Here is a 23,032-nt window from a genome sequence, read left to right as displayed (position 1 = left end):
AACCCAGGACCTTCTTGCTGTGAGGTGACAGTGCTAACCACTACACCACCGTGCCGCCCGTGTTAAAAGCCTTAAAATAAATTCAATTTTTATTGCAGAAGCATAATCTCACACTGAAAATTGTAGAAAAAATGTAACCCTTAACTCAAGTGAATTAAAAAAAAATCCCTGACTAAGAAATAATTATTTTTCATAAAATCACCTGTTCCACAATTATTGGCACCCATAACAATTCCTAGAAAATAAATGTAATTGAAGCATTTCTGTCATTTCTACTGTAGTTTATAAAGTTGATCAGAGTATCTAGGAACCTTTAATTAGTAATTCATCACATCCTGTTTCCCTGGGGTATAAATATGATGTGACACAGAGGCCTATTTCAACATGGGACAGACAAGAGAACACACCATTCAAGTAAGGCAGATGTGTGTCGACCTTCATAAGTCAGGCAATGACTACAAGAAAACAGCCACTCGCCTGCACCTGCCCATATCTACAGTCAGAGGAATCATCAAGAAGTTGAAAACAACTGGAACACTGGCAAACAAGCCTGGATGAGGATGCAAGTTTATCTTGCCACCACGCACAGTGAGGAGGATGGTAAGAGAAGTAAAAAGTTCTCCAAAGCTCACTGTTCGAGAATTGCATCAAAGAGTAGCATCTTGGGGTCACAAAGTCTCCATAACAACCATCAGGCGCTATCTACATGCCAACAAACTGTTTGGGCGGTATGCACGGAAAAAGCCTTTTCTCACTTACAAACGTAAATGTCTGGAGTTCGCTAAGCGGTACTGGGACTTCAACTGGGACCATGTGCTTTGGTCAGATGACACCAAGATAGAGCTTTTTGGCAACAAACACTCTAATACTTCACAAAAGATGAGTATGTGGAAAAGCACTTCATGCCCACTGTGAAGTATGGGGGAGGATCGGTGATGCTGCGGGCCTGTTTCTCTTCCAAAGGCCCCGGGAACCTTGTTAGGGTGCATGGCATCATGAACTCTTTGAAATACCAGGACATTTTAAATCAAAATCTGGTGGCCTCTGCCTGAAAGCTGAAGATGGGTTGTCACTGGGTCTTTCAGCAAGATAATGACCCTGAACATGTGGCCAAATCTACACAAAAATTATTCACCAGACACAAAATCAAGCTCCTCCCATGGCCATCTCAGTCCCCAGACCTCAACCCAATTGAAAACCTGTGGGATGAGCTGAAGAGGAGAGTGCATAGGAGAGGACCCAGGACTCTGGATGATTTAGGCCAAGTTTACATTAGACCGTATCTGTCTCGTTTTCTTCGCGGATGCACTGTCCGTTTACATTAAAACGCCTGGAAACGCCGGGAAACGGGAATCCGCCAGGGTCCACGTATTCAATCCAGATCGTGTCTGGTCCGGTGCTGTGTAAACATTGAGAATACGCGGATACGCTGTGCTGAGCTCTAGCTGGCGTCGTCATTGGACAACGTCACTGTGACATCCACCTTCCTGATTCGCTGGCGTTGGTCATGTGACGCGACTGCTGAAAAACGGCGCGGACTTCCGCCTTGCATCACCTTTCATTAAAGAGTATAAAAGTATGAAAATACTGCAAATACTGATGCAAATACTGCCCATTGTGTAGTTATGATTGTCTTTAGGCTTGCCATCCTTCCACTTGCAAGTGGTAAGTGATATGCGCTGGGATCACACACACAGCAGCTCAGTCCCGAATCACTGCTCGTGCGCTATACTCGAGCGCTCTGTGAGCTGCGCAAGGCCGGAGTGCGCACCCTCCAGAGGGCACTCGCTGTTCAGGGCGGAGTGATTTGGAGCGCAGGATGCCTGCGGAGCCGAGCGTATCCGTGTATTGGTATTGCTGTGTGCACGCGAATCGTGTATTGGTGTTGCTGTGTGCACGCTAATCGTTTTAAAAACGTTAATCTGATGATCCGCTGATACGGTCTAATGTAAACCCCACCTTAGAGAGATTGTGCAAAGAGGCATGGTCGAAGATCCCTCTCTCTGTATTCTCCCATCTTGTGAAATGTTATAGGAGAATATTAAGTGCTGTCTTGTTGGCAAAAGGGAGTTGTACAAAGTATTAACATCAGGGGTGCCAATAATTGTGGCACACATGATTTCATGTAAAAGAATTATTTCTTAATGTGGGATTTTTTTCCCCCACTGAATAAATGCACTTGAATTAAAGGTTGGATTTTTCTCTTTTTTTTTCATTGTTGTCCTCATCTCATCTCATTATCTGTAGCCGCTTTATCCTGTTCTACAGGGTCGCAGGCAAGCTGGAGCCTATCCCAGCTGACTACGGGCGAAAGGCGGGGTACACCCTGGACAAGTCGCCAGGTCATCACAGGGCTGACACATAGACACAGACAACCATTCACACTCACATTCACACCTACGCTCAATTTAGAGTCACCAGTTAACCTAACCTGCATGTCTTTGGACTGTGGGGGAAACCGGAGCACCCGGAGGAAACCCACGCGGACACGGGGAGAACATGCAAACTCCACACAGAAAGGCCCTCGCCGGCCACGGGGCTCAAACTTGGACCTTCTTGCTATGAGGCGACAGCACTAACCACTACACCACCGTGCCACCCCATTGTTGTCCTATATTATTTAAAAAAAAAAGATTTTATTAGAAGCCTAAGAACATATCTTAACAAGGGGTGCCAATAACTGTGGAGGGTGCTGTAAATGTGTTTGTAGCAGCATTGGCTAGATCAGACTATATCTACAGACTAGGTTAAATCTATAACATTGACCATACTAATCGCTGATTTGAGGAGACAATCATTGACATTATTTATCACAAATGTTAGCTTGTGGCGGCACGGTGGTGTAGTGGTTAGCGCTGTCGCCTCACAGCAAGAAGGTCCTGGGTTCGAGCCCCGGGGCCGGCGAGGGCCTTTCTGTGCGGAGTTTGCATGTTCTCCCCGTGTCCGCGTGGGTTTCCTCCGGGTGCTCCGGTTTCCCCCACAGTCCAAAGACATGCAGGTTAGGTTAACTGGTGACTCTAAATTGAGCGTAGGTGTGAATGTGAGTGTGAATGGTTGTCTGTGTCTATGTGTCAGCCCTGTGATGACCTGGCGACTTGTCCAGGGTGTACCCCGCCTTTCACCCGTAGAGGATAAAGCGGTTACAGATAATGAGATGAGATGAATCCTAATTAAAAATTAGATTTTTAAATTCTATTTTCTGTTGTACAGTGTGTCTTTTTCTTTTTACATGTGTGATCATTTGCTGCTGTAACAAAACAATTTCCCAGCTTGGGATGAGTACGGTAACTCTCTCTATGTTTACTGTGCAGATGCAGCATGTGTGTGTGAATGCAGTTTCTCTCCCTCAGTGCTGAAGAACAGCCTGGAGTGGGCTACTGGAGCGGCCATGACGTCATAAGTAGTCACAAATCAGTGTCCGTGATTTAGCTGGAAGGTTTTCAAGGCTGAATCTGATTGGCCGAGCGGGTTGAGGGTGCGCGCGCACGCCAGGAGCCGACTCTCCGAACTGTCAGTAGAGGAGCTGTATTTCACCCGGAGACGCGCGCGCGGTGTAAAGGGTCTCGGTGAGCGGCTGATAAACGCTGTAGTTCCGGCCTGGGCTCCGCCTGGGCTGCTGTGGAGCCGCCGCGGGGGTTTATGGAGCCGCTGCGGGGATAGATAGAGCGGATAGATAGAGCGGATAGATAGAGCCGGAAAGGACGCGGACCGACACGGACAAAGCGAGCTGAGAAGATGAGCGCGAGCACAACGGCGTCGTGTCGCTTCGCCCATTACCTGGTGCTGTGCGGGCTGGACACGGACACGGGCCTCGAGCCCGACGCCCTCACGGGTATGCGCTTTATCTCCTCTCACTCCTGCACAGGGGAGGGGAGCACTACAACACTACACACAGGGAGCTGGGCTCTGCTCCCAGGAGCGCAGTCTGTCTGTTTCCCCTCTCTCTCTCTCTCTCTCTCTCTCCTCACCTCACAGTGTTTTGTTCTCTTTCTCTCTCTCTCTCTCAACAGTCTGTCTGTTTCCCCTCTCTCTCTCCCCACAGTGTCTGTTCTCTTTCTTTTCTTTTTCTCCCTTTTTCTTTCTTTCTCTGTCAGTCTGTCCCCCCCTCTCTCCACACAGTCTGTCTGTTCCCCCCCCCCCCCCCCCCCCCCCTCTCTGAAGGAGTTTGTTTATCTCCCCGCTTTCTCTAACGGGAATGTGAGGGTTCCGGGATTTCAGCTGCGACACAAACTCTCTCTCTCTCTCTCTCTCTCTCTCTCTCTCTCTCTCCTCAGCATACACCACAAAATCCTCATCACTCACACTCCTCCCTAAACATTATTCACCCTTTACTGCAGAAATGGTTCACACACACACACACACACACACACTCACTCACTCACTCTTTAGTTCTTATGGTTGTTTTGTGTAATTCCTTACAAGTGCATGGCGTGTTTACTGAAAGTCAACATTCACACATCACTGATGTATTAAAAAGTAAATGCATTCAGTAAACCATTATAACACAAATATATCCAGTTATCAACACTGTTCCACGATTATCGACACCTTTTGTCCATATTTATCGGCACGTTCCACGATTATCGACACCCTTGGTCCATATTTATCGGCACGTTCCACGATTATCGACACTCTTTGTACATATTTATCGGCACGTTCCACGATTATCGACACCCTTTGTCCATATTTATGGACACATTCCACGATTATCGACACCTTTTGTCCATATTTATCGGCACGTTCCACGATTATCGACACCCTTGGTCCATATTTATCGGCACGTTCCACGATTATCGACACCCCTTGTCCATATTTATCGGCACGTTCCACGATTATCGACACCCCTTGTCCATATTTATCGGCACGTTCCACGATTATCGACACCCCTTGTCCATATTTATGGACACATTCCACGATTATCGACACCCTTGGTCAATATTTATCGGCACGTTCCACGATTATCGACACTCTCTTTGTACATATTTATCGGCACGGTCCACGATTATCGACACCCCTTGTCCATATTTATCAGCACGTTCCACGATTATCGACACCCCTTGTCCATATTTATCAGCACGTTCCACGATTATCGACACCCTTGGTCCATATTTATCAGCACGTTCCACGATTATCGACACCCTTGGTCCATATTTATCGGCACGTTCCACGATTATCGACACCCTTGGTCCATATTTATCGGCACGTTCCACGATTATCGACACTCTTTGTACATATTTATCAGCACGTTCCACGATTATCGACACCCCTTATCCATATTTATCGGCACATTCCACGATTATCGACACCCCTTGTCCATATTTATCGGCACGTTCCACGATTATCGACACCCCTTTCCCATATTTATCGGCACGTTCCACGATTATCGACACCCCTTTCCCATATTTATCGGCACGTTCCACGATTATCGACACCCCTTGCCCATATTTATCGGCACGTTCCACGATTATCGACACCCCTTGTCCATATTTATCGGCACGTTCCACGATTATCGACACCCCTTGTCCATATTTATCGGCACGTTCCACGATTATCGACACCCCTTTCCCATATTTATCGGCACGTTCCACGATTATCGACACCCCTTTCCCATATTTATCGGCACGTTCCACGATTATCGACACCCCTTGCCCATATTTATCGGCACGTTCCACGATTATCGACACCCCTTGTCCATATTTATCGGCACGTTCCACGATTATCGACACCCCTTGTCCATATTTATCGGCACGTTCCACGATTATTTATTTAAAAAAATAATCTGTATGTGGTATTACTTTAAGAAAACATTTTAGTTTTTATTTAAAATTTGTTTTACATAGACTTGTATTTAGTACAAAATTGTTTAATTCCTTACAAGTGCATGGCGTGTTTACTGAAAGTCAGCATTCACACATCATGCCTCTGATGTATTAAAAAGTAAATGCATTCAGTAAACCATTATAACACAAATGACAAGCAATTATTTGTTGAAAATGCCTTAACAAAGAGCTCAGTACCCTAGAGGGATCATTTGGAGCGGTATTCAGGGAAGAATGGCTACAAGAATCAGAAGCGGAATCAAAACATATTCATAAAATTTGGAAGCTCTGAACAGAAGAAGGTTCAGAACTGGAAAAGGAATTAAAGATTGCAAATAAACTTCTACTGTCTCTTTCATCCTTGCTCGGATACCTGTGGCAGCTGTAATTCCACATTAAAGAACTTCACGAGTACAAACCTTTGGAATAATATTCATGCAAAATGTAATCGATAGAGCAGCAGCTACAGTTATCGACACCTTAACGATCTTTTGGCCGTTGCAAAAGTAGAAAGACTTTCAGTATGTAAATTCTGCATGAATAATTACTCAAACTTCCACCGGAAAAAAAAGGGTTGATTACGGATTACTTAGAGTACCAGATCATGTGAAACCTTTTGTCCATGTTTATTGACACTTTTGTCAGTTATCGACACTGTTCCGCAATTATTGACACTTGTCCATATTTATCGGCACGTTCCACGATTATCGACACCTTTTGTCCATGTTTATCGGCACGTTCCACGATTATCGACACCTTTTGTCCATGTTTATCGGCACGTTCCACGATTATCGACACCTTTTGTCCATGTTTATCGGCACGTTCCACGATTATCGACACCTTTTGTCCATGTTTATCGGCACGTTCCACGATTATCGACACCTTTTGTCCATGTTTATCGGCACGTTCCACGATTATCGACACCTTTTGTCCATGTTTATCGGCACGTTCCACGATTATCGACACCTTTTGTCCATGTTTATCGGCACGTTCCACGATTATCGACACCTTTTGTCCATGTTTATCGGTACGTTCCACGATTATCGACACCTTTTGTCCATGTTTATCGGCACGTTCCACGATTATCGACACCTTTTGTCCATGTTTATCGGCACGTTCCACGATTATCGACATCCAGATGATTATTTATAAAAAAAGGAAAGAAAAAATTAATCTGTATGTGGTATTAATTTGACAAAACGTATTAGTTTTTATTTAAAATTTGTTTTACATAGATTTATATTTTGTACAAGATATCTTTTTATGTAAATAGATTGTCTGTGCTTATGGAAATGAGGAAGTAAACAAATTAACTGAAAGATTTTTGGACACAAGTTAAACATTTTGTTCCACTTTCTACCCACTTTCTAAGTATTTTCATAGATCAGATTTTGTTAATCATTCATTGTTTGTATTAATTTCTCGTTTTGTAGTTTACCAATAAATGTCAACAAGGAAGTTGATATTGTAACCACATGAAAATCCAGGTCAAAGGTCGCATGTCATTCCTTGAATCAAAATATAAAATGTCGACTGATATTGTAATATGTGGTCGATATTTACAACAAACTGCTAAAAATATTTTCTGAATGGAATAGAAAAATCTGAATATTTCAAGCACGTAATTTTTTTTTTTTTATATGCTAGGAATTTAATTCTGCTCTAATTCTATTTATTGCAATCGGATTCCAAATACTCTATAAACATTCCATTCTGTCCTGGATCAGGAAAAAAACTTTACAAATCACAGCAATTTTATTTAATTTAAAGCACTTCATCTGCTTCAATAATGTTGCACAAAGATCGATCCGTAACAGTTGTAAATGTCCCTTAATTCCACAGGGTGTCGATAATGGTGGACACCGGTGAAAGCGATCACTATTATCGACACCTCACGTGATTCTCAAACGCGCGTTTAGATACAAAACAGCAACTGTCAAAGGAAAGCGTAAGAAACAAAGCAGGTTTCGACAAGGAGATCATGAAATATGGGTGAATTTGATCAGTAAAAACACGTCCATGATCTTTCCACCATGCTTACCTGCGATGAGAACGTCCGGGTTTTCCTCAAATTGCTGATCGTGCTAAAAGAAATTCCATCTCAGGTAACGAGCTGCATCATCAGATGACAAGATCAAAGGGTGAGGGGGTCTTCTGGTTGATTGATTAACCAATAATAACTGCTGGAACTGAAACTCATCTTTGTAAAATTGTTTTTTATTGGTAAATCTAAAAAGGTGTCGATAATTGTAGCTGGCGCTTTATAATAGATAGATAAATAGATTTACTTTATTGATCCCAAGGTGGGAAATTGTTACAGCAGCAGGTCATCAGACCTGCGAAAAGAGACGCACTGTACAACATTAAGTAGAATTAAAAAAAAAAAATCCCAAGAACAAGCTGGCTATACAATATACAGATGAAAATGTAACGATAAAAAACAAATCTGTATATGTGCGTAATGCTAGAAACAAGAATTGTGATAAATGAAGATTAAAAACTGTGCAAGAGCGTCAGTATTGAACGGATGATAAATAAATAAAAACAAACTCCGATTGTGCAAAAGTGACTGACAGTAAACAGACAAGCTCTGTCTGTGCGGAAGTTCTGGAGGGCCAGGGTCATAATTACCAAAAACAAATGGATCAATATCCTTGACATGTACAAAATCTGCACGGTTAAGTGAGTGGACAAATATAATTATTTTTCAAAATTAATGCCAGGGTCAGATGACACACATTCAGCCTGACTACTTTATTTATTTATTTATTTATTTAAAGATTTTGTCCAAATTTCCAGCGACAGTCCTGAATCTGAACCTCCGGAGCGATGAATAGTCCTCGTAGTGTGACATCATCAATGAACAGTGATGGAGAGTGAGGGACACCCCAACTAAATATCGAGCATGTCAGAATTTTTTATATTTTCTCGCCTAGTTTAGTTTGGAACTCCTACATGTTCCTTGATGTGATCCATGATTGACAATTTCTTGACTCTTCTTTACGTCCCTGACCGTACGCAAGGACGTAAACGATGAGGTCAAACTTGTAGTGTTGCTGGTCTCCTGGTAAAGTAAAATGTACGGGTTTTTTTCCATGAAACATCTATTAGATTAAGTCTCATGCATGCATTTCGGATTATTGAGAGATCTTGACCATCAAGGCTCAAGGTCTGTTCACCCAGAATCGAATTCACACAGTGTAAAATTTCTTCATATTCAGTATTTTTGATAGTTTATTACACTTGTGGGCAGCACGGTGGTGTAGTGGTTAGCGCTGTCACCTCACAGCAAGAAGATCCGGGTTTGAGCCCCAGGGCCGGCGAGGGCCTTTCTGTGTGGAGTTTGCATGTTCTCCCCGTGTCCGCGTGGGTTTCCTCCGGGTGCTCCGGTTTCCCCCACAGTCCAAAGACATGCAGGTTAGGTTAACTGGTGACTCTAAATTGAGCGTAGGTGTGAATGTGAGTGTGAATGGTTGTCTGTGTCTATGTGTCAGCCCTGTGATGACCTGGCGACTTGTCCAGGGTGTACCCCGCCTTTCGCCCGTAGTCAGCTGGGATAGGCTCCAGCTTGTCTGCGACCCTGCATAGGATAAGCGGTTACGGATAATGGATGGATGGATGGATGGATTTGTGTAGGGGGGAATAAATTGTCTAACAGTGGAGTTTAAAGGAGAACTGAAATCATTTTTAAACTTGCTTTATTTCTTAATTAACGTGTTATTCAATTACGTTTTCTTTTTTAGTAACCTTGTATCGTGACCTGTATTGGCAACTAATTGCAATTTGATATTCTGCTTATCGGTCTATTCGGGTTTTAGCCATGTTGAATTTAGTTCGTTCGGTCCACGGCAGGCGTCACTTATCTGCACGATCTTCACGAGACTTGTGCGAGACTTCGAAACGTGAAGTGTCAGCCAGGTGTCAGTGCCGCCATTTTGAAAACTGTTTTCCAAATGAAATATTGCGCAAAAACGAGTTTAAATGACGATTACTGCCTACTTTTTTCAAACTTTCCTGATTGCTATCAAAACAAACAAAACTTCCAGCTTGATTACGTCAGCATTTGAAAGAGGGCGCGCGCGTCTTTTGACAACGTTGGCGGATGTCGGTGACTTTGATTTCCGCTGTACGTTTTACTTCCATCCTACGATGTCTCGCACAGGTCTCAACGAATCTCGTTTACGGCCATTGCTTTGACATACGGACTGATATAAGAGCATATTTCAAACACTCATAACTTGCTACAGCAGCGACAAAATACACTACCGTTCAAAAGTTTGGGGTCACCCAGACAATTTTGTGTTTTCCATGAAAAGTCACACTTTTATTTCCCACCATAAGTTGTAAAATGAATAGAAAATATAGTCGAGACATTTTTCTGGCCATTTTGAGCATTTAATCGACCCCACAAATGTCATGCTCCAGAAACTCAGGTGGGGTTTACATTAGACCGTATCAGCGGATCATCAGATTAACGTTTTTAAAAACGATTCGCGTGCACACAGCAACGCCAATACACGGATACGCTAATCACATGACTAATTCGGCACGTAAGTTGAGAAATGTGTCAGTGCGGCTCATCGCTTCCTCCTCAGCGGCTGCGCTCCAAATCACTCCGCCCTGAACAGCGAGTGCCCTCTGGAGGGTGCGCACTCCGGCCCTGCGCAGCTCACAGAGCGCGCGAGTGAAGTGCATGAGCAGTGATTCGGGACTGAGCCGCTGTGCGCTAGTCACTTACCACTTGCAAGTGGAAGGATGGCAAGCCTAAAGACCATCATAACTACACAATGGGCAGTATTTGCATCAGTATTTGCAGTATTTTCATACTTTTATACTCTTTAATGAAAGGTGATACAAGGCGGAAGTCCGCGCCGTTTTTCAGCAGTTGCGTCACATGACCAACGCCAGCGAATCAGGAAGGTGGATGTCACAGTGGCGTTGTCCAATGACGACGCCAGCTAGAGCTCAGCACAGCGTATCCGCGTATTCTCAATGTTTACACAGCACCGGAGCTGACACGATCTAGATTGAATATGTGGACGCTGGCGGATTCCCGTTTCCCGGCGTTTCCAGGCGGTTTAATGTAAACGGACAGTGCATCCGTGAAGAAAACGAGACAGATACGGTCTAATGTAAACTTGGCCTCAATCTGCTCAAAGGAAGGTCAGTTTTATAGCTTCTCTAAAGAGCTCAACTGTTTTCAGCTGTGCTAACATGATTGTACAAAGGTTTTCTAATCATCCATTAGCCTTCTGAGGCAATGAGCAAACACATTGTACCATTAGAACACTGGAGTGAGAGTTGCTGGAAATGGGCCTCTATACACCTATGGAGATATTGACCCTTCCCACTCACGTGACCTTCGTAAACGCGACCGCCATTTTGGACATGAAGTGGACTTCGGTTCGAATCGATTTGAATGCGAGGAAGGCGACAAACGAAAAACCTAAAAGAAAAAGGAGCGAGATGCAGAAAACACCTTCACTATCCAGCGACGTAGGGCATTTACAGGGCGAGCAGAGGGAGAGGTATTTGCAAAAATTGAGGTTAGCAGGCTTAGAGAACGATGTTTACCTGCTTCCACCAGGATTGTTCACTGACTTTCGGAAGTACACGAAGCCCTCGTCTCTACAATGACTGCTTGGACTGCAACATTAATACCTAACACATTTAAGTATCCGTCGTAAAGACGTGAAACTCGACGAGTGTGTTCATTGATAAGCTAACACAATCTAAAAGTAGACATACCATCACACTGCCCTGGCGCTGTGTAGCTACAGTTTACCCTCTGTAGTTTGTGCACTCACTATTTGCCATTACTTTCTCCAACCGTTGTTACAGATTACAGGGAACGGCCTGGATTTAAGAGACAAATACATGTTCCTCTTGTTTTGAACACTTATTTGTAGGACATTACCTCTGATCTGTCCTACAGTCTACCAGCAACAAAGGAACACAACGTTAGCTCATGTCGTTAGCTAATAGCTACTACAGAAGAACAAAGAGGTTACAATGGGTCATTTTAACCTATTTGGTTACACACTCGCCGCCACAAAATGTTAACAGCAATGTAATGCCTTTTCTGGCTAATTTTATTCGTCTTACCTCCAACAAAGTGGTCACTACACAAGCGTTGGTATGCCGAGGGCTGCCAATCTTTCCTGTTAATGGCCGCTATCCATCTTCTCAGTCGGTCAGCATCTACCGGGATCCGATAAAATGATAAATCTTGCCTTGTGTGTTGATGGTTACTACATCCAGGTGCACAACAATATAATGGCATGATGGAAGTCTTGCTGAAAGTAAAAACTTTCTTTGATGGCTATATTCCTTTCGATGCTTTGCCGTCGTTCCTCGTTGTTGGCTGTGGTAGACTACTGGTAGTTCGTGTCCAAAATGGCAGCCGCATTTGTCGTGACGTCACGTGGGATGGGTCAATTGCACCAAAAACCAGACATTTGCAGCTAGAATAGTCATTTACCACATTAGCAATGTATAGAGTGGATTTCTGATTAGTTTAAAGTGATCTTCGTTGAAAAGAACAGTGCTTTTCTTTCAAAAATAAGGACATTTCAAAGTGACCCCAAACTTTTGAACGGTAGTGTAGCTGTCAGAAATGCATTCCGATATTTAATAAAATAAGAGGAATTGAATTTTGATGATAAATTTGCCTTCAGTTCTCCTTTAATAAAATTTTTTTTTTCTTCCTCATTGCGTATTTCTACCCGTGTACACAAGGCTCCGCCCCTTTAATGTGTGGCGGTCCGGCTAGATTTAGCTAGCAGTCTGACGAGGCAAATCAAAACATAAACAAAGTTTCTGGTCTGTAAGGCAAGTTTTCAGATGGTTTTTCTTCCAGCTACATAATACACAATGGCCTAAACTGTAATTGACTATCTCCATTATTTTCCATGCTATTTGTACCAGTAGAGTCCCTAGCACACCAAGTCCGAATATTTGGATGAAATATTCATGTGATCACGTAACACCAGTCAGTAACTTCAGCAAAATTTGCTACGATGATAAATAAATTCAGAACTATCTTGTTTGTTGTCAGAGAAAAGAACGACGAGCAGAAAAAGCTGGGAAAATGTTTGTGCAGCTCGTTCATCTTGTTGCCCAACATCCTGTTGTCCTAAAATATAGTCTGAGCGTGTTCCAGCACAGCGTCGACTCTTATGAAACTCTCCCGGTTTCCAGTAACTGGTGTACCTGAAACTTTCTCTTTCATGAGAGCGTGTCTGTAATTATGATGTCGAAATGTTTTTAAAAATGTGCGTCAGACTGTGTGTGTGTACTGTGTGAAAATTTTGCACATAAATTTTTCCCATTGCAGTTTCATAGAAGTAAGAAATGAAAATATTGATTATTGTACCTTTTTTTTAAATGAAAGTAATTTAGTGGTGATTTACAAATTCTGACGGAGTCTGGACACGATGAAAGGGTTAAAATGCAATATGACACTACTGGCACATCTGTTTGAAGATTAAGCTGATGAGTACCAGAACGTGTGTGTGTGTGTGTGTGTGTACTCAGGCTTAATCAAATGAGAGATTGAGTGTTTGGCTTTGGCAGTATCGTCACACAGTCGTGACTCATTTAATATTCAGCACAAAGGGTCTGAGTGAGGGTCATTGTTTTCCTCAACTGAAAACATCAACTCGCATCACGACTTTGTTTGTGTACATTACATTTCAGCAAGCGAAATATCCATCTATCTATCCATCAATCATCCTGTCTCTGTTTGTCACCTGGTAAAGTCTGCTAGACGGTCACACACTTAAAGCATACAGTGGTGCTTGAAAGTTTGTGAACCCTTTAGAATTTTCTGTATTTCTGCATAAATATGATCTAAAACATCATCAGAGTAGATAAAGAGAACCCAGTTAAACAAATGAGACAAAAATATTATACTTGGTCATTTATTTATTGAGGAAAATGATCCAATATTACATATCTGTGAATGGCAAAAGTATGTGAACCTTTGCTTTCAGTATCTGGTGTGACCCCCTTGTGCAGCAATAACTGCAACTAAACATTTGCGGTAACTGTTGATCAGTCCTGCACACCGGCTTGGAGGAATTTTAGCCCGTTCCTCCGTACAGAACAGCTTCAACTCTGGGATGTTGGTGGGTTTCGTCACATGAACTGCTCGCTTCAGGTCCTTCCACAACATTTTGATTGGATTAAGGTCAGGACTTTGACTTGGCCATTCCAAAACATTAACTTTATTCTTCTTTAACCATTCTTTGGTAGAACGACTTGTGTGCTTAGGGTCGTTGTCTTGCTGCATGACTCACCTTCTCTTGAGATTCAGTTCATGGACAGATGTCCTGACATTTTCCTTTAGAATCCGCTGGTATAATTCAGAATTCATTGTTCCATCAATGATGGCAAGCCGTCCTGGCCCAGATGCAGCAAAACAGGCCCAAACCATGATACTACCACCACCATGTTTCACAGATGGGATAAGGTTCTTATGCTGGAATGCAGTGTTTTCCTTTCTCCAAACATAATGCTTCTCATTTCAACCAAAAAGTTCTATTTTGATCTCATCCATCCACAAAACATTTTTCCAATAGCCTTCTGGCTTGTCCACATGATCTTTAGCAAACTGCAGATGAGCAGCAATGTTCTTTTTGGAGAGCAATGGCTTTCTCCTTGCAACCCTGCCATGCACACCATTGTTGTTCAGTGTTCTCCTGATGGTGGACTCATGAACATTAGCCAATGTGAGAGAGGCCTTCAGTTGCTTAGAAGTTACCCTGGGGTCCTTTGTGACCTCGCCGACTATTACACGCCTTGCTCTTGGAGTGATCTTTGTTGGTCGACCGCTCCTGGGGAGGGTAACAATGGTCTTTAATCTCCTCCATTTGTACACAATCTGTCTGACTGTGGATTGGTGGAGTCCAAACTCTTTAGAGATGGTTTTGTAACCTTTTCCAGCCTGATGGGCATCAACAACACTTTTTCTGAGGTCCTCAGAAATCTCCTTTGTTCGTGCCATGATACACTTCCACAAACATGTGTTGTGAAGCTCAGACTTTGATAGATCCCTGTTCTTTAAATAAAACAGGGTGCCCACTCACACCTGATTGTCATCCTATTGATTGAAAACACCTGACTCTAATTTCACCTTCAAATTAACTGCTAATCCTAGAGGTTCACATACTTTTGCCACTCACAGATATGTAATATTGGATCATTTTCCTCAGTAAATAAATGACTAAGTATAATATTTGTCTCATTTGTTTAACTGGGTTCTCTTTATCTACTTTTAGGACTTGTGTGAAAATCTGATGATGTTTTGGGTCATATTTATGCAGAAATATAGAAAATTCTAAAGGGTTCACAAACTTTCAAGCACCACTGTACAGTGCTGAGCGTAAATGAGTGCGCCCGCTTTGAAAAGTAACGTTTTAAACAATATCTCAATGAACACAAACAATTTCCAAAATGTCGACAAGACAAAGTTTAATACAACATCTGTAACTTATAACGGGAAAGTAAGGTTAATAATATAACTTAGATTACACATTTTTCAGTTTTACTCAAATTAGGGTGGCGCAAAAATGAGTGCACCCCACAACAAAAACTACTCCATCTAGTGCTTTGTATGGCCTCCATGATTTTTAATGACAGCACCAAGTCTTCTAGGCATGGAATGAACAAGTTGGCGACATTTTGCAACATCAATCTTTTTCCATTCTTCAACAATGACCTCTTTTAGTGACTGGATGCTGGATGGAGAGTGATGCTCAACTCGTCTCTTCAGAATTCCCCAAAGAAAATAATTTCTTTCCACCACAAAGGTGAAGGTGACAAGAAGATCAGCAAAGCTTTACTTATCAGTCAGAATACTGTCGCAAAAGTGGTACAAACATTTAAGAAGACGGAACTGCAACCATCTCACAGAGACGTCCAGGTCGTCCACGGAAGTTAACACCTCGACAGGAGCGTCTTCTGATGAGAAGGGTTGAAGAAGTTCACTGCAGTTATCTAAAGAAGTAGAAAGCCAAACTGGGGTGACTATTTCCCGTGACACAATACGGCGTACACTGCAGAGGAATGGCATGCATGGATGCCGTCCACGAAAGAAGCCTCTCCTAAAGCCCAGGAACAAAAAAGTCCGCCTAGAGTGTGCCAGGGCCCGTGCTGACAAAGATGAAGACTACTGGGACTCTATACTCTGGAGTGATGAGACCAAGATAAATGTTTTTGGAACTGATGGCTTCAAAACTGTATGGCGTCGCAAAGGTGAGGAATACAAAGAAAACTGCCTGGTGCCTACAGTGAAACATGGTGGTGGCAGTGTCCTTATGTGGGGCTGCATGAGTGCTGCTGGTGTCGGGGAGCTGCATTTCATTGATGGCATCGTTTGTTACAATTTCCCTCTCCGATAGCCTCAGAACGTCCCATTGTAGCCTCAATTTTTCAAAGGCTTCGCACGGTGCACCATCTCCCCCCCCCCGGCTTGGTCGCTTCGCTCCCTTGCCATGGTGAGCGCCCTTATACTAAATGTTTCTCGAAAACCCCTTGCATTATCGACATATAGGTATGAAAGAAGTGCTGCTGGCAACACTTGTTTTCTTCTAGCGATTCAAGAGTTCTGTGTACAGAGTGTTGTGGTCTCTCTCTCACACACACTACAGGGAGTGCAGAATTATTAGGCAAGTTGTATTTTTGAGGATTAGTTTTATTATTGAAAAACAACTATGTTCTTGATGAACCCAAAAGACTCATAAATATCAAAGCTGAGTATTTTTGGAAGTTGGAGTAGGGCTTTCTTAGTTTTAGCTATCTTAGGAGGATATCTGTGTGTGCAGGTGACTATAACTGTGCATAATTATTAGGCAACTTAACAAAAAACAAACATATACCCATTTCACTCATTTATTTTCACCAGGGAAACCAATATAACAACTCAACATTCACTAATATACATTGCTGGCATTCAAAAACAAAAAAAAAAACAAATCAGTGACTAATATAGCCGCCTTTCTTTACAAGGACACTCAAAAGCCTGCCATCCATGGATTCGGTCAGTGTTTTGATCTGTTTGCGATCAACATTGCGTGCAGCAGCAACCACAGCCTCCCAGACACTGTTCAGAGATGTGTACTGTTTCCCCTCCTTGTAGAGCTCACATTTGATGAGGGACCACAGGTTTTCTATGGGGTTCAGATCAGGTGAACAAGGAGGCCACGTCATTAATCTTTCTTCCTTTAGACCCTTTCTGGCCAGCCATGCTGTGGAGTACTTGGATGCGTGTGATGGAGCATTGTCCTGCATGAAAATCATGTTTTTCTTGAAGGATGCTGACTTCTTCCTGTACCACTGCTTGAAGAAGGTGTCTTCCAAAAACTGACAATAGGACTGGGAGTTGAGCTTGACGCCATCCTCAACCCGAAAAGGTCCCACAAGCTCATCTTTGATGATACCAGCCCATACCAGTACCCCACCTCCACCTTGCTGGCGTCTGAGTCGGACTGGAGCTCTCTGCCCTTTGCTGATCCAGCCACGAGCCCATCCATCTGGCCCATCAAGACTCACTCTCATTTCATCTGTCCATAAGACCTTAGAAAAATCAGTCTTGTGATACTTCTTGGCCCAGTCTTGACGTTTCATCTTGTGTGTCTTGTTCAGTGGTGGTCATTTTTCAGCCTTTGTTACCTTGGCCGTGTCCCTGAGTATTGCACACCTTGTGCTTTTTGACACTCCAGTGATGTTGCAGCTCTGAAATATGGCAAAACTGGTGGCGAGTGGCATCTTGGCAGCTTCACGCTTGACTTTCCTCAGTTCACGGGCAGTTAGGCCGAATCCCATTTCACCCCTTGGACCAACCCCTTGGCCCTTCCCCTCCATTTTGCGCGTTCACGTGAAGGGGTAGGGGTATCCCAATCCCAGTTAACGCGGAGGGGTAGGGGAAGGGGTAGGGCTTCTGTACCCCTCCAAACGGAGATTTTCCTGGAGCTGACTCCGAACGAAGGGGTTTGAGTGATTTCCCACAATGCCATGCGGATTTCAGCGAGATTTCATGCGGATTTCAGAAAGATGGCGGTTCCCGCGGCGAAAGATTGTCATAAATGTATTTTCTCGATTATTTACGTGTTTTAAGTTGTTATCCAGAGGAAACACGCCGTTTGATTCGCTTTCGAGCTGAGAATGAGCAGCGATTTCTGAAATCCAGGCTGCTGCTAAAAAGCTTTGGGAGTGAGTATTGTTTTCGGTTGCTTGACTGCGTACGTTTTGTTCTGTTATTCTCGCTTTTATTGTTTACATGAGTGTTCTGACACCTCATTCTGTCGGATGTGGTGCACGAAGCGCCAAAGATATCCCATTCAGTGGTGTTAGTTAACAAATCACACCCTGCCAGCAGAGATTTCTGGTTCTGCCTCTGGCTCTGACTGTAGCGGCTGGTCGCAGCCAATGACGCATTTGGTCACGTTTTGCTAACGTAAACGCTGACGGAGGTACGCGATGACGTATGCGATCGTTGAAGGGCTATCCCAATACGTAGGGGTTGAATTTCAAGCCCTATCCCTTGTAGCTCAGTTTCAAGGGGAAGGGGTAGGGGAAGGGGTAGGGGTAGAAATTAGAATTGGGTTTGGGCCTTAGTTTGCGCCTTTTTTTTTTTTCAAAGCGCTTCTTGCGACCCTGTTGACTATTTTGAATGAAGCGCTTGATTGTTCGATGGTCACGCTTCAAAAGCTGGGCAATTTTAAGAGTGCTCCATCCCTTTGCAATATATGTCACTATTTTTGACTTTTCTGAGTCCGTCAAATCCCTCTTCTGACCCATTTTGCCAAAGGAAAGGAAGTTGCCTAATAATTTTGCACACCTGATATAGGGTGTTGATGTCATTAGACCACACCCCTTTTCATTACAGAGATGCACATCACCTGGTATGCTTAATTGGTAGGAGGCTTTCAAGCCTGTGCAGCTTGGAGTAGGCCAACATGCATAGAGAGGGTAATGTGGTCAACATACTCATTTGCCTAATAATTCTGCACTCCCTGTATAAGGGTTAAAGAAAGCCTTGAGATGAGTGTGAAATGGCTGTTAAGTGTAGCTTTAGTATACGACCTAAGTGTTGTAAGTGAGGGGAAATATTGTTTGGGTAATTGTAAGTGAAATCTTCAGTAGAAGAGCGTAAATCAGGTTTAGTGAATAACGGTGCGAAGGCTGCAGGAATATGCTGTAGCGGCGATGCTGACCAAGATTAATCCGCTCTCGGTTTTGTTTGTGGTGGGAAACGAGAGCAAGCCCGTCATCCTTCAATCTAAATGGGTAACTCAAAGGCTTGCTAACATGAAAACACAGAGAGAGAGAGAGAGAGCGGATTTTCCTGCTGCGTTCCTGGCCAACCAGACTGCAGCATTTGTCCGCTCTCATTGTTAAGGCCATGGACGCACATTTCCTGTTGATCATCTCCCTGCATGACTGGGCACATGCGTTTTAAATCCCAGAGGACGTGTGTGTGTGGTGGTGATTTACACACGCTCCCCCCGCCCCAACTATAATCCAGCCCTGAAATCATTTGCTTGCTCATTTCCTTTATGGGTTTGTGTAATTTTACTAAAAATGATCCCAAGTTGAACACCAGCTTCTTTCTGGACTGCGTCGAATTCTACCTGTATCTCTGCAGCTTGCTGCCTGGCAGCTACGAGTCAGAGATTTGCCAGGATTTCTGATGAGAGCAGCGTGATCTTTGGACTGCAGGCCCGCTTCCTGCTCTGACACCGTGCCCGTTTTGGATTGCCTACATTTCCTAACCCGGTCTATTACCCTGTCCACACTAGGGATTTTGTACCGATACGATACTACTTTCGTACCGCGACACCTGTCCACACTAGCAACTGTAGCGGTATAACTGTATCGGTACTGTAGTGCGTCGCTGTAGTGTGGACAGATGAAGCGTCTCTGTATCGATACAAATATAATGCGCATGCGCAAAGTCACACACCTCAATCGACATCTTCGCTGAATAAAATAGTGAAGAACGGAGATTCGTTTTCTTTGTTTCTTTCTCAACTGCCTCGCGCGTTTTATACGATTCGACTGAATAAATGACCACCAGAAATACAGACTGTATGTTGACAACAAAAAGCGCACACACGTTGTTTCATCCGCCATATATTCTCGGAAGGAAGTTACTCGGTAACCACGGAAACATTTCGCACACGCGCATTTCAACTACCGTGAAAGAAAACCGCAAACATTTCTCGCTAGTGTGGACAGATGCACTAAACTGTACCGGTATACTTTGTATCGATACAGTTGTACCACTATCGTACCGGTATATATGTGAACACAGCTTAATTGTAATGGAGAAAACCAAAGTCCTGCTCGACCAAACTGGGAACTCCATCAGGTTGCAGCGGAAAACCATGCTTGAATTTCACAGCTCAGGCCATTATTAAAAAATGTTCTTTTCCGGTCCACCGGCCGGGTGAGTGCCGTTTGTGCGGTTGAATTTTTTTTTTTTTAACGCCGGTTTTTCGACATTTTTTTCGGGTTCGTAAATCTAAACTCGAACTTGACATTTCCGCATTCCCAGGGCTTTCCACTAAGGCTCATACTAGCCAGCCATGACAAATAAGTAGCCAGCCGGGGGGGGGAAAACACAAAATAAACTCCTGTGCACGCAGTTCCCAGGATTAAATGCATTTTCCACAGACCATTTATTTATTCACTTTACTCAAATACAAAGTAAAATGGCAGTAAATCTTCTTTCTTTTCTTGCGTATTGCATCATGAGGCGTTCCTGGCTTGTAAATCTCTTATTTTCGGTGCATGACACATTCACGCAGCTGAGCATGCTATGAATTAACAACGACAACGGTCTGCAGTGGGGCTACACAATTACACACTCAGCCAACATTTCTCCATTTGTGTATGAAAATACACTCCAACCACTCAGTTTGGTTTCATTTACAACCAACGGTGTCTTTTGATGCCAGCACGTAATTGAACGAGAGAAGACTGGTTTACCGGAGACAAAATAAGCGTCATCTCTGCTTCTGTTCCCTCCGACACACTACTGCCTCCGCCGAGTGCGCGCGCACTCTGAACTGAATCAGCTCTGCGCATGCGCCGTGCGGCACAAAAAAATGGCAGCCACCATGAAGGAAGGAGATCCGGAGTTTTCAAACATTTGCTTAAGTGTGAAATCACAAAATGGTATTCTAGCGAACAACAAAATAGTAAAGATTCAGAAAAACAAATCATTCAGTGATCATTTTAATAGTGTAATTTCATCCGAATTCGGCCTAACGCTCGATTTAGAACTACAAAAAGTCCATGTGTCGGGCATTTTAAGTACCTTTGTAAAAGTTTTGCAGATGTTGCAGTCAGCATTTAAAATGCTAACAAAGTTTTTGTACAAGTTTCAGTTGATTAAACTGTCATTTTATTAAACGTGTCTGCTTTTGTAATAAAAAAGTACTGAAAGAAAAAGCAAACACAGCATTGCGATTTCTTATCCATCCATATATATATATATATATATATATATAAAAAAAAAAATCTCTCCCTCCCGACTGAAATTTTTTTGCTCACCTGGTGGACAGGAAACGGATTTTTTTTTAAGGATGGCCTCAGTTTAGCTGTTTAATAATAATGTACACAAAAGAAGACAGCACACTTATTACCTGAGCAAAGAGATGCCTTTCTAAACTGCAGGTTTGTCTAGAAATTAAATGATTTTATTTTTTTCCCTCTGAGAAGTTTCATTGGAGCTTTATCACGCTCCAAATCAAGATCAGCCCACACGCTCGCCCTAGAGCTGTTTATCTGCACCTGAAGATTTCTTACTGTTTCACAACATTGTTCCAACAACATGGAGATGGAGAGAGAGATATAAATAAAGTCTTGCTGCTTGATGAATCATTGCACAGGTGTTTATATCACCGATGACCGGTCTTTGCTTGAAACTCAAGTCTCACATAGCCAGAATCACTTCACAATAGACGCCATTTGATGATTTTGACCCTCCCGGGGGTCAACGGTCACGTGTTCTGTGCCCTTCCGTCGGAATACGCAAGAGCTGTGGAGCTCGTGTTGAAAATTGCCGTGGATCAAGCACGAGATGAACTCGTTCATCGCAACTGTGATGGCATCTGTGAGCAACCTTGAGGCTTACGTGGGCCAGCGGGGGTTCTAGTGCTGCTGTTAAGCACCAAAAAAAAAACCATGGAATTGTTCATTTTGTAATAGAAGCATGAAATTTGGCACACTAGCTCAAGTTAAAGGAGAATTGAAGTCGTTTTTAAACTTGCTTTAGGCAGATTCTACCGTAACTGGATCCATTAACCACTTGCCCACAAAATAAGAAACTTTTCTTGTCCTTTTTTCAGTGAGGTAATATTTTCAAAATTGAAAATATGGTATTTGGTCTTCTAAAACAGCACGTCATTTAAAAATACACTGAGTATACAGTGGGGAAAACAAGTATTTGATCCCTTGCTGATTTTGTTGGTTTGGCCACTAATAAAGACTCGATCAGTCTGTAATATTAATGGTAGGTGTAGTCTAATGCCGCTTTTCCACTACAAACGCGGCTGAGCCGTGCCGTGCCGAGTCGAGCTGAGCGGGGCTGTTGGAGTTGCATTTCGACTACAACCGCGCTGAACCGTGCTGGCTGGAAGTGGGTGGACACATTGGGTGGAGTTAGCGAAAGTGGGTGGACGTCAGGTGATGTCGTTAAGCAGCGCAAACAGTGACATCAGTGACAGTGGCGGAACAAGTCAGAGCCGGGCCGGGGGCGGGGCAAATGACCGGGCCCTTTATTAAAGCTTATCATAACATCATTTTAGGCTACAAAATGTCCGCAACTGCGGTGTTTACCAATTTCAACACTACCGGGTGCAACTATGTTATTTAGTACATCAAGTCCTTCAAACGAACATGTAACTCAGAAACAAAAAACATTAGGATACTGTACATGGCTCATAATAAAACATCAATAGCCTATACTGCGCACATTATTTGAAGGGCATACGAATGAGCGCTCAGAGGTTGCAACGGTGACAGGAAGAGTCAGAAATAAAAGGAGGGCGGTGCAAACCTCACTGAATGCACTGTGTTTACCAATTTCAACACTACGGGGTGCAACTATGTTATTTTGTACATTAAGTCCTTCAAACGAACATGTAACTCAGAAACAAAAAAACATTAGGCGACATACTGTACATGGCTCATAATAAAACATC

The 23,032-nt window shown here is 43.2% G+C and overlaps 1 protein-coding gene across 6 annotated transcripts in view; it reads left to right on the top strand.

Moving 5' to 3' along the window:
* The first annotated feature begins 3,502 nt into the window (after window positions 1-3,502).
* dennd5b (DENN/MADD domain containing 5B) overlaps window positions 3,503-23,032 on the top strand; it is a 159,855-nt gene continuing 140,325 nt past the window's right edge. For all 6 annotated transcript variants that reach the window (XM_060914307.1, XM_060914306.1, XM_060914305.1 and 3 more), the window contains exon 1: window positions 3,503-3,832. In XM_060914307.1, the coding sequence (XP_060770290.1) occupies window positions 3,736-3,832 (97 nt within the window). In that variant the 5' untranslated portion in view covers window positions 3,503-3,735. The remainder of the gene's footprint in view (window positions 3,833-23,032) is intronic.

The sequence above is a fragment of the Neoarius graeffei genome, chromosome 2 (genome assembly GCF_027579695.1).
Source record: "Neoarius graeffei isolate fNeoGra1 chromosome 2, fNeoGra1.pri, whole genome shotgun sequence".
Taxonomy (NCBI): Eukaryota; Metazoa; Chordata; class Actinopteri; order Siluriformes; family Ariidae; genus Neoarius; species Neoarius graeffei.
This window is presented reverse-complemented; position numbering and strand designations above follow the sequence as displayed.